The following is an 11,911-nucleotide window of genomic DNA, read 5'->3' as shown; positions in this document are numbered from 1 at the left end:
ACCTTGGTTTGTTGACCAAACATCTTTAAAGCAGCGTTTCTCCAAGTCTCTCTGGGGAACATTCTCCCTGTGAGGTGCTGCCTGCAAAATGGGTACACTTTGGCAAGTACTGCATACAATAGTCCTTTTCAAAGAAACATGATTTACAGTAGCATATTGAAAGCTTTGAAGTCTTACAGGAGAGAAACTTGTTGACTTATGTCTAACCTAGCATTCCCCACTTACCTGACCACAGAAGCCTTTTGTCCCCCCTTTTACAGCAATTCCTAGAAACACTTTAGGGATTGCTGCTTAAAAGAAGAGTTGGTCTCGGGGCACCTGGGTGGCTCAGTTGGTTAAGCGACTGCCTTCGGCTCAGGTCATGATCCTGGAGTCCCGGGATCGAGTCCCGCATCGGGCTCCCTGCTCGGCGGGGGGTCTGCTTCTCCCTCTGACCCTCCCCCTCTCGTGCTCTCTCTCTCTCTCATTCTCGCTCTCAAATAAATGGATAAAATCTTTAAAAAAAAAAAAAGAGTTGGTCTCAAATAATAATGGTATTTGAATATCACAGACTATCTTATGTTAGTCCATTCATGGCAATGTAGGCTTTTTCTAGCATGCTGAAAGAGGCAAGGAAGGATCCTCACTGTTATAGACTGAATGTTTGTGTTCCCAAAAATTCATGTTGAAATCATAACACCCAAGGTGATGGTATTTGGAGGTGGGGCTTTTGGGAGATGATTAGTTCATGGAGGTGGAACCCTCATGACTCATTAGTGCCTCTATTAAACACACCCGGGAAAGCTTGCCCACCCCTCCCAACAGGTGAGGACACAGCAAGACAGGCATCTGTGAACCAGGAAGCAGGCCCTCACCAGACATCAAATCTGCTGGTGCCTTGATCTTGGACTTCCAGCCTCCATAACTGTGAGAAATAACATGTCTGCTGTTTATAAGCCTGAATGGACTAAGACAAGGACGTATCAGAATTTGTTTCTGCTCCTGCTTAGAAAGTCACTGACAACTGTCAACAGGCTTCTTGTATTAACATCATGAAGATCCACTGTAATGTTTTGATTATAAGGATACAAAGTTTTTTTTTTTTCCTGGTTTTCTCATGATAAATCAGGGGTCGTTAAACATTACAAGAATCATTTCTAGGCCTTTCCTACCACTCTTTGAACAAATATTAAGTGTCTTCTTGCTATGCACTGTGGTGGGGAGGTAAAAGTGGAAAGAAATGCTCTCACTGGCATCTGGAAGGACACTTTGCTCTGAATCACTGGAAATGCAACAGGTATGGAGTTGGGTTAGAGAAACCTTTGAATTTAGCATGTATGAAAGGCATCATGATTGTGGCACTGGAGGGGTATCTTTTCACTTAACACATGACTAGTTTTATGAATGGTACCAGTACTCTAAACTCAAATGCTAAAGACAATTCATTAACATCTATATCTATAATCTTAAGAAATGCATTTAGGGGGCTCCTGAGTGGCTTATTCAGTTGAGTGTCCAACTCTTGGTTTCGAGTCCTACAGTGGGCTCCGTGCTCAGCACGGAGTCTGCTTCAGATTCTCTCTCCCTTTCCCTCTCCCCCGCCACTCTCCCCACTCACTCATGCTCTAATAAATAAAATCTTTTCTAAAAAACCAAATACATTTAGTACTCATGTGTTTTTTTCTAACACCGCCAAGCAATTCTCCCAATTCTCAGTGGCCACTGACTAGGTGTCCTACAAACTTAATTCAGTTATGACCCTATCTACTTGGAATTAGTGTCAGATCCCACAGGTTAAGGGCTCAGTCCAACAAGACTGCCCCTAATTCAAACACCTATTGCTAAGCCCTGATTGTTACCTGTCCTTCTGACTTACTGGCTATAAATCTGAAGTTCCCAATGACATCCTCCTTGGGTTTGATTAATTTGCTAGAGTAACTACAGAACTCAGAAAAACATTTACTTAAACATTTACCAGCTTATTATAAAGGATACAGATGAACAGCTAGGTGAAGAGGTACAAAGGGCAAGGTCCCACAGACAGGGTCTGTCCAAACTCCGTCCTTTTGGGTTTTTATAGAGGCTTCATTACACAGTCACGATTGATTAAATCATTGGCCATTGGTGTTTGATTTAACCTCCAGCCCCTCTCCCCCCCCAGAGGTGGGAGGGAAGTGGGGGATTGAAAGTTCCAACCCTCTAATCACACGGTTCCCCTGGCAACCAGTCCCCATCCACAGGTTACTTAGGAGCTTTCCAAAAGTTACCTCATTAAAGTTACAAGACATGTTTATCACTCTTATCACTTAAGAAATTTCAAGAGTTTTAGGAGCTCTGTACCAGGAAAGGAGATAAAGACCAAATATATATGTCTTATAAGTCACAATATCACAAGTACCAAACAAAAATTTTTCACTTAACAGGTTTATTTTAGCAGCTCAGTTTTATTACATTCTACATATTTAATATATTTATATGTCTATCTGTTCTGCATAGATGGCATATTCATTAACTTTTATAGTTGACTTTTTTATTTGATATTTGCTGCTACCTGGCCTGAAGAGAGTCAGGAAGACAAAACTTGCTTGGTGGATACATGGTGCAGCATTTAACTTTTCAGCAGAACTTTACTTTGATGTAGGCTTCAGTGTCAGCTTTTCTTCCTCTTCTTTTTCAAATCCCGAACAGACGAGAGATCTTCCCTTAGGATATCGAGCACAACACTTACGCAGTTCTTGGATGACAGCCTGACACTTAGATTCCATGTAGTTGTTGGCTGAAAAACAGACAGGCAGACCCTAGTCATGATCTCAGAGAACTAAGGCACAGGGAAGTTTAGATCAGTGCTTCCCACTCTACAGACCTGGAAGAAAGAGGATGTACCCAAGTCCACCTAATTCTTTCTGATATACAGACCAGTCAACAGGATAATTAGAAAAAAAAGCATGATTTACAAAGTGGTTGAAAGCTATTTTTATATATGAATTTCCTTTTCTTTAAGGTTGAGTTAATAGCTTACGTGCCCTTTTCTAAGACAGTGGTGGCTGTAAGTGCAACAGAGTTTGGCAAACTGCAGCCTCTGGATAGAGTTCAACTCTTTTTTACAGCTGTGAGATAAGAATGGTTCTTACATTTTTCAAGGGTTGCAAACACACACCTACATACCCACCCACACACTATACAACAAAGACCTTCTGGCCTCCAAAGCTAAAATAGTTCCTATTTGGCCTTCTACAGAAAATATTTTGTAGACCCCCTACTATACATAGACCTTAAGTCAAGGAGAACTTGACCTAAAGGTTCTAGGTCAGCTGCAGTTGATCTGAGTCCCCTGGTGCTAAAATGGGGTGCATGGGAGTTAGTCCAGGATTAAAAAAAAAAAACCCAATTCTGACTAGAAAGAATACAGCCCTCAGTCCTCCCACACTGTAGCCATGTGTTGCTAATTCAAATAAGGTAAGAATTTATTTGGGAAAAGAAGCTGTGAAAAACATTTTCCTTTTTCTTAAATTTGGAGGAAGGAAAGAAAAGGATGAATAAAGTAGCATTACTATCATTATACATTAACATTTTAGATTAAGATTTTTATGAAATGTTGCTTACATCATAAAAAGTCTAAGAATGAAAGTTAAAAGTCAAAGGAAATACACAAACAAGAGTTTTCTTTAGTAGTGAATCTTTGGGTAAATTCTTAACATTTTTCCTTCAGACCCTTCTATATTTTCATGGGCATCCATCTCTATCTGTTACTTTAATAATGGGAAAAGTTATCAAAAACGTCACTTTTGAAGTTCAGAAAGCCTTGTAGCTTTTTCTATCTGTTCTTCTGCCAATAATCATGTGCTGATTTTAAAAAAATATAAAATCCTCTAGCATTTGGTCAAACTTATTGGCCAATTTAAAACCAAATTGGGGGAAAAAATCAAGTGGACAGATCACATCAAATATGCTTTAGTTGAAGTTTGCTTTTGCCTTTAAGACTTAGTTGCTGACTTTGGCAACCTGAATTCCAATTGTATTTTCAACCCCCATTTCTAACCTGATTGCTTTTAAGAAGTGGGTTGTCAGCCACAGTGAAGTATAACCAACCCATTTAAAACTAGTCTTTTTAAAAAAGGACTTTGCTCAGCTTAGTTATTCTCAACTCTGGCTGTACATTAAAATAACCTGGTTAGCTTTTTAGACTGAATCCTGCCCAGAACCCATCCTCAGGAAGTCTGATTTAATTGTTCTAGGCAAGAGCTTTTTTTTAAAGCTCTTCAGGTGATTCTAATGTACAACCAGAATTGCAAACACGAAGCTTGGATCATATCACTTTTTATTTTCTGCATCTTTGATGAAATGAGAAAAATCTTCAGGATAATTACAGAAATATTACATTTGAGAGGAGCTCATATCATTTGTGATAAAAAGAAAAATTGGTCTCTTGTAGTTAGTTCACAGATAAAGTGAAAAAATATAAAAAAGCATTTAACATACTACCTTGTAAACATTTCTGTATTTCACAGGCTTGTTTCTGGCACGGATCCTTCTGCGGCATATCCAGAAAACTAAAATAAGAAAAATGATTTTTATTTTGTCTTTTATCCATAAAGACTTTAAAGCCCCTCTAGATGGAATTTTCTTCTGAGACAACCAGGTATGCTAGAAAACAATTGCACTAAAAAATACTCTTCCCATTCATAGGATGAATCAACTGTATTTTTATAATATCCATTTCATTCAATTTGGAAGACATAAATAGCTTTACATGAAAATAAAACCGTGAATTCAATCACCTCATCTTGAATATTGTAAACCAATTGTGGGCTAGAGGAGCCGATGCCACAGCCAAATAGGCCTGTCCACTGCTCAGATCTATCATTCACAGAACCACCCTTGGTAAATGATTAAACTCCTTGAGCCTTTTTCCTTATAATTCATGAGTAAAATGGGGACCATTCCTACCTACCTCAAAGCATTAATGGAAGGATTAAGTGTGATAAAGTATATAAAGTGCACAGAATAGTGCCTGGAAGGAAGGCAGTAAGGATTCAATACATGGTAGCTATGATTCCCAAGATTTTTTAGAAAGTAAAACCTTACTTTTAATGTACATAAACAGTTATGACTACTTTAACTCAGAAAATTCTTTATCAGTTAGTAAATGATTTCCTAGGAATCAGCAATATTTGGTGCTATTATTACTTCCTGAGAAAGGTGCTAGTTAAGCAGCTAAAATAATTTTTGAAGCTCTTACAGAAACCAACTTATTTAAAATATCTGTAACCAGAGAATGAATTGAAGTGCCCACGATTTTGATTAGCAACCTCTAATAATTTGAAGGCACAATTTCAGAAAGGAAAAAGGCCCAGGAGCCTTTGTAGCTAATGTCATTAATTCAAATAACCTCCTCTTTTTTCAGAGCCCCCTAAGTTCTCAGTAGATCCAAGTTAGGTCAGTACTGGGAGGGGAAACACTGGAGCAAAACCTAGGATATTTACAGGATGGGGGAAGGAAAGGCAGGTGAATTGCTGCAGGGCAAATAAGCGACAAATAGATGTTGATGCTGCTAGGAGCTGCTCTCTTCTCTCTAAATCAGTACCAAGTCCTTGGTGATCAGGGCATCTGTTCTGTAGCAGGTGCTGACTTTTGTGGGATTCATCAGATCCCAGTTCCAGCTGATGATGTCCATTAAAGGTTCTATGGCAATTTCCAAAGGAGTCAATTTCAAGTTACGTATCCTGACTAAGTGCTTTTGTTGACTTGCTTTCTGCCTACGTAACCCCCTCTCTGCAGTTCCATTTGTGGTGTTCTTCATGACCCTTCCTAAGCTTCTGTGTTCTTGAGCAGTTTTTCAACCCACTCCCTCCCCACAGGCCCACAGGTGGGTGCACTGCAGTGGTGGATGAAGTGATTGCCATATACTGAACAGAACAGAGGAGCATATCTTCCTAGAATCCCAGCACCTGGAAAAAAAATAGATCATTAAAATCACCACAACTGAATAGAGTGAAAAAGAAGAAGGGAGAACAGGGGAGAAATAGAAATACATACCAGGTTAATCATCAGGCAAAAGCTTAAGCAACAGCTCCTGTACTCCCCTGACCTGTCAGAAAAAGAAAAGTTTATAGAGTACTCTGTTGTAAGAGCCCCAATACAATGGAAAATGATTAAGCAACATGGGTACCATTAAATGATGCTGAATCTGCCACAAGCGAGAGTTGTTATCCATGTAGCGTTCCTCAGGGTAGAGTTGCCACATGAGAGGTAGCTGGGAGGTAAGAAGGTGACTTGGCCTAGCTGGGTCACCTAAGGGAACCTGAACTTGCTGGACTCGTGCCCTTAGGAAACTCGTCTCCTAATGGGAAAAAAATGACAAAAATAAAAGCAAAGATTTCAGGATTTTGAGACTGGTTAGACACCAAGTTGCTTGAAAGCAAAGTCAATTAAAAAAATAAGCAAAATGTAAACAGTTACCTCTTCCACGACGGCCACCCACGTGCGCTGGTATTCGTCGCGGTAGATACCCTCTTGGTGAACCCAGAGGTGATCGGGTGGAGCCCCCACATCCTCTCCTGCCATTCTGGGCTTTGGGTTCCAATTCTAGCCCTGCTTTTCTCCACCTAAGCCTGCAGCACCCGCGCACAGGACACAGGTGTGACTTTTTGGGTTTGAATGAACTCACCAGTGAGCAAGGTGACCTGGTACTAGCAACCACCAACCAGAACAAAACTCTTATATGTCTACTTGCACAGCCTAAATAGAGCCGAGGCTATCTGAAGCTCCCTGCAAGACACTGAAGTGACATTCAGCAGAGCCTCAGGTCATGCTAACTGTTGACTGTGAAGCACTCAGCTCCTCAGCTCAGTGGGGAGTTCTGTGGAAATGTAGGACTAGCACCTCAGGAAGCTGGGCAGTGGTGTCACAGTCTTTGCACTCACAAAGCAGCATCTGACAAAATGTAGGTAGCAACAGAGTATGCACAGGCACTTATTTGGGCAACAATGGACACGTGTGCCATATTCCCCAGGTAAAAGCCCCTTTCAAGCAATTCCATTTTAAAGGATTGTGAAGGCTGAATTATGTGCATCGCTTTGTAAATTAAAAGTTTGTTTTAAGGACAAGCAACCTATTTATCGGCTTACTTAGAAAGGTTACTTATAGCAGTTGGGCACTTCCAGAAGGGGGTTTTCATGTTAAGGAAAATATTTAAGGTAGCTTCATGGAATTTTGAAGCTGCAAAAGACTTTGGGGATCATGGTGATTTGGAGCTGAGAGCAAATGATCGTTATCCATCTAGGTCCTTGTTTCATTTTGATAATGCTTCAGGATGTCACAGGAACCCATTTTTCCACAGAGGTGTGCATTTAAATTCTGATTTCCCAAGTCAGAAGGCCAGAAAAACCCCTCTGCCGTTTGAGAGGTGTAAAGGAAGCAAACCTCCTGGGCAAACTCTTTCCATAATGCAGATTCGGCTCTAACCCCATAAGGATTTTCTGCCTAGCTCTGGATCTCATTTCAGGGCCTCACAATTACTTGACCTGCATTTTGGAGGAATGAATTGTTTGTACCTGGTTCCTAGCATCATGGCATCGTTTCCCTGTATTTCTACCTTTGACAGAGCAGATAACAGCATTGGGGCATCTGCCCCACAAAACAAAGGCCTCCTATTCTCATTGGGTGGCCTTAAGGTAGGAGAGCAACTGCAGCACATCTCAGGAGGTTGTTAAACCATTATTGAGATTGTCAAGAGCAACTGAGATGCCAGAACACAGTATGATACAGCCCAGGAAAAAGCCAGAAAGAATTAATTGGGCTAAACCAAGCCCTCTTTTCAAGGACAACAATTTGATTTTTTTTTTTCTTAACACTGTTAGTTCACCTTCCAAGTAGATCTCTTAAGATCTTAAGAAATGGTCTGATTTCAGTGGATAATTTAAGAGCATCATAGTTGCTTCACCCATTGTACCCTGATTGGAGTTGACTCTGAGCCTATTGTAAGCTCCCATCTTATAGGGCTCCCTCATTTCAAACTCACCTAAAGAACCCCTTCTCCTTCACCAAATTCCAATTTCTCTCAGTGGCAACACCACCTCTCCTGATCTTGCAGACTCAAAACTTCTGAGTTATCTTGGACTTCTTCCTCTTCTTCAGTTGCTACATCCTATCTGTCACCAATTCCAGCAAGCACCACTACCACCATATTTGAGACAAACTTTCCCCTAAATACTAGGCCCATTTCTAGCTCCAAATCCTTGCTCTAGCTTTCTACTTGTCTAAAATGCCTCCACAGGCCATTCTGTTTATCTCAGTACCTTCTCTATGAAAACTTCTTGCCTCTTAGGTCTACTGCAGCATTTATGTCTCAGCTCAAGCTCATATTTTGGCCTCTAATTATAAATTGCCTTTGCATATTTGCTTTGCTTATTTCACAAGCCTTGTCTCCCCTCAAATACAGTATTATAAGCTCTTCGATAATAGTAGTACTGGGCACCCTAAGTCTCAATACTAGTCAGTGTTCCTGTGAGTGAGTGGATATGTATGCTGAGAGGGGAAACAGATAAAGACCACACATACATGGACAGAGATGGATTCTCTAGGTATATTATATACCTATATATTTTTTCAAAGCCATTTTTTTTTCCATTTAGCAGATACAATTGTTCTGCCTCTCCTTTTCCCCAGGGCTTTGGAAAGGAGAGATACAAACAAAAACCAAGTAAATACTAATGTGAAAAAAATATTAAAGTCTGGATTTTGAGTACAAAAGAAATAAGTATGGCCATTAAAAAAAAAAGAAACCAAGTGTTAAGAGTTTCAGTACCATCTCACCTTCACAGACAGGTCCATTCACAGATAGACAACAACTAATATATTGACATTTAAATTTGTTTTGAATAAAAAGCAAAATTTTACTGGTTACACTGACATTAAAAGGAAATGATTCCAGTGGTATAGAGGGCAAACAAATTGGAGATGATAGTCTGAGTTACTATGAATTACTACAAAGAGGCCTATGAGTCACTACAAAATATTCTAAGAAAGGCAGTGTGATGTGCTGCTGTGACCTGAAGGCCAACATGCTGGGCATCAGTAGGATGAGCCTGGGAACAAACTCCAGCACATGACCCTGGACTTGTGTGTGCTACCACTCACCGAGATGCTGCCATATGAGCACGAACCAACAACATCCTTACCAGAGAAAAGCAAAGGCTGAATGACTAAGATTAAGATGAAGGACCATAAAATCATAGATTGTATAAATTGCAAACCATTTCCCTAAAATGTGATTCTTGGAACACTTGCCCCTAACTTTTTCCCTGGTCAAATAAGTTTGGGAATCTTTTAGTCATAAAGCTTATTAGTGTAGTAAAAGCTCTGGCAAGTTACACAGTAAAGAAACTTTAACAATTCCCAAATTTATTTGAGTAGAGAACATTTTTCTGCACATGAAACTTGTTCATAAAATTCAGAACCCCTTGAACTAAGATGAATCTCTTAAATCCTCAAGATAAACTCAGGCACAACGTGCAGTATAATACACAACATAAACCTCTTCCACTCAACGCAAAGGAAAACTACCATCTGCAAATTCAAATGGATTCAAAAAGTGTTTATATGGCTTTATCATCCAGTAAGGCACTAAAGCTGACTGTCCCCATGGGGGTCACCTTGATGTCATGGCCAGAGACCATACTGGCCTAGACAGACTATTTCCTAGTAAGGCATTTCATAAATTATGTTTTAAATGGACGATATACAACATAGAAAGGGTTCCTTAAGAAAAATATAATTTACTTCAATTTCCAGGTGTTTGAACAATTTTTAAACATTAATTAGTTGGATATACTTATTTTCTTTGAAGTGAATTAATACACTGATTTAATTACAATGGGTGAAGTTACTAAGAACGCATGCCCTGGAGTCAGCCTGGCCTGGGTATGAATCCAGATTTTGCCACTTAATAGCTTTGTGACTTGGGAGAAGTTAACCTCTCTACACTTGTTTTCTGAGGTGTAAAATGAGAAATAAACAACATACTGATCATAATGGTCAGCACTTATTTAGCACTTATTATATGTTATATGTATATTGACTCTTTTAATCTTCACTATCACCTGATTAGATGGATACTGTCATTACCCCCCCCATTTAAAGATGAGGGAAGTAAGGCATAGAGAAGTTAGGTAACTTGCATGAAGTCACAACACAGGTAGGAAGTTGTAGAGTCTGATTCCAGTTGGGGCAGTTTACATAGAAAGGTATATAAATGCTTGGTAGAGTGTCTAGCACAAAATAAGCTTGCCATAAATTTTAATAGTCCTTCTCTGTACTCCAATTAAACATTTAGAACTGTAAAAATGCAGTCATGAGCATTATAGAAGTTAGAGAATGTTGTTCTGATATTTGAGATTGACTAACAGCAACAACAAAGAAAAGGTGTTTTTTCTCTTGAAGGTGCCTAAAGGCACTTTATAAACTCAAAATATTCTATTACTAAACATAATAATGAGAACAGCCATCGTTGTCCCATTAAGGCAGGGCATACAAGCCACGAACAGTAACTGGACATAATATATGGTGTAAAATTGAAACTTAAGAGAAAATTTAGATGGGTCCAATGTAATTGCACACTTCAAGATTTGCCCAATCTTCATCATTATCAAGACGAATCATGGAAAGAGGTGCCATGTGATCCTTAAGCATTAGGTAAAAATGGAGGTTGCTGGTATATATGTCACAGATAATTTCAGTGGATACGGGCCGTATTTGTGGGGGGACTTGGATTGGAACTGAGTTGGGAGAAAAGAGCAAAGCATCAACACCTCTTCAAGTAGCATCTTGGGAATGTTCCCTTTCCAGTACTGCCATGCCTGCCTGGCTTCAACACTGCACAGGGAATAGAAAACCAGATCAAACAAACATAAACACTGATGGGCTGTGGGAGGCGGCACGGCATGTATTTTTCTTTGATTTAGAATGGTTCCTAAAATCCACGTGTAATTCCTAACCTTGGGAGTTGAAAGATCTGTACTTTTACCCGTGGCACGTTTGACATTCCTGAAAAGAAAATTACTTTTACATAGAATTTCACCATGTCTGATATCATCAAGACAAGGAGAGCTGAGGAAACTTATATTGTGGATATCGACTGCGATACAGCTGAGACCTTCAATAAAAACTGAAGTCCCTCATTCCCGTTCCCTGTATCGAACACATAAGATACCTAAAAGCCTTTGTAGAACATAGCAGTAGCCAAGCTTAAGAGTGATACTTTTTCAGATACAGTATAGCACTGTTTCTGGAAGAGGTTACTCACATGAATATAATGTTTCTTGGGCTAATTAATCCGCCTCAGGAGCAGCGAGGCTAAAACTTCCAGGTCCCCCGCCCTGGGCCACTCAAGCCAGGATCGGGACGTGAGCCTGGGGCGAGCCGAGGGGCATCCCGGGCCGAGGTCACCCGAACCGAAGTTATGAGGCGAGGGCCGGCAACCGGAAGTGGTCCAGGGAGAGTTGTACAAAATTCAGGGGCCGTAACTTGGAAACAAAGCGAAATAAAATAAAACCTGAACTGTCTTAGGACCGAATTTCAAAAGAGCGTCCCCCCTGGCTCAGGAGGCCGGCGCGCGCGGCGAGGCCGCCTTAAAGGGCTGTCCCCGGAGCGTGTAGGCCGCGTACGGCTCTCTTCAGCGGGCGGGCAAAATGGGCGCGGGCGCTCGAGAGGCGCCGGCCCGGCCGCCGGGGCGCCGCTCACAGAGCACGTCGGCCCACGACCCGCAAGCGCCGCCTCCCTGCCCACCCCGCCACCCGGCCTGACGCCCTGACCGCGGCCGGCTACTGCCCTCCGCCCCACGGCCACGCCTGCCCCAACCGGCGCGGGCGTCTCCCAGGTGCCGCCGGGCCGGCCCCGCCCGGCCCCCGCGCCCCACGCCCCGCCTCCGCGCGCC

At 41.2% G+C, this 11,911-nt stretch overlaps 2 protein-coding genes across 4 annotated transcripts; both read right to left on the bottom strand.

The window, feature by feature from the left end:
• Positions 1 to 2,400: 2,400 nt before the first annotated feature.
• Positions 2,401 to 11,524, bottom strand: CMC4 (C-X9-C motif containing 4). 3 transcript variants are annotated; one of them, XM_021682736.1, is made up of 3 exons: positions 11,282 to 11,524; positions 4,462 to 4,529; positions 2,401 to 2,755 (listed from the first exon to the last, which is right to left on the bottom strand). In XM_021682736.1, exons 2-3 carry the CDS (start codon positions 4,517 to 4,519, stop codon positions 2,607 to 2,609), a joined length of 207 nt encoding a protein of 68 aa, XP_021538411.1. In that variant the 5' UTR covers positions 4,520 to 4,529; positions 11,282 to 11,524; the 3' UTR covers positions 2,401 to 2,606. The 3 variants fall into 3 exon arrangements, with proteins under 3 accessions (XP_021538411.1, XP_021538419.1, XP_021538402.1); XM_021682744.1 differs by lacking the exon at positions 11,282 to 11,524 and adding an exon at positions 6,149 to 6,204; XM_021682727.2 differs by lacking the exon at positions 11,282 to 11,524 and adding an exon at positions 5,463 to 5,736.
• On the bottom strand, positions 5,741 to 6,638 carry MTCP1 (mature T cell proliferation 1). Its single transcript, XM_021682715.2, has 4 exons — positions 6,439 to 6,638; positions 6,149 to 6,319; positions 6,016 to 6,067; positions 5,741 to 5,927 (listed from the first exon to the last, which is right to left on the bottom strand). Exons 1-3 carry the CDS (start codon positions 6,541 to 6,543, stop codon positions 6,020 to 6,022), a joined length of 324 nt encoding a protein of 107 aa, XP_021538390.1. The 5' UTR covers positions 6,544 to 6,638; the 3' UTR covers positions 5,741 to 5,927; positions 6,016 to 6,019.
• Positions 11,525 to 11,911: the final 387 nt, after the last annotated feature.

This window comes from Neomonachus schauinslandi, chromosome X (genome assembly GCF_002201575.2).
Source record: "Neomonachus schauinslandi chromosome X, ASM220157v2, whole genome shotgun sequence".
NCBI lineage: Eukaryota > Metazoa > Chordata > Mammalia > Carnivora > Phocidae > Neomonachus > Neomonachus schauinslandi.
Note: the sequence above shows the minus strand (reverse complement) of the source record. Positions and strands in the feature narration are given on the sequence as shown.

Coding starts and splice junctions, on each gene's coding strand:
- CMC4 (XM_021682736.1), bottom strand. CDS start 4,519: ATGCCGCAGAAGGATCCGTGCCAGAAACAAGCCTGTGAAATACAGAAA. Junction 2,756..4,461: donor AATACAGAAATGTTTACAAG/GTAGTATGTTAA, acceptor TCTGTTTTTCAG/CCAACAACTACATGGAATCT.
- MTCP1 (XM_021682715.2), bottom strand. CDS start 6,543: ATGGCAGGAGAGGATGTGGGGGCTCCACCCGATCACCTCTGGGTTCAC. Junction 6,320..6,438: donor GGGTGGCCGTCGTGGAAGAG/GTAACTGTTTAC, acceptor TTTTCCCATTAG/GAGACGAGTTTCCTAAGGGC. Junction 6,068..6,148: donor AGATTCAGCATCATTTAATG/GTACCCATGTTG, acceptor TTTTTCTGACAG/GTCAGGGGAGTACAGGAGCT.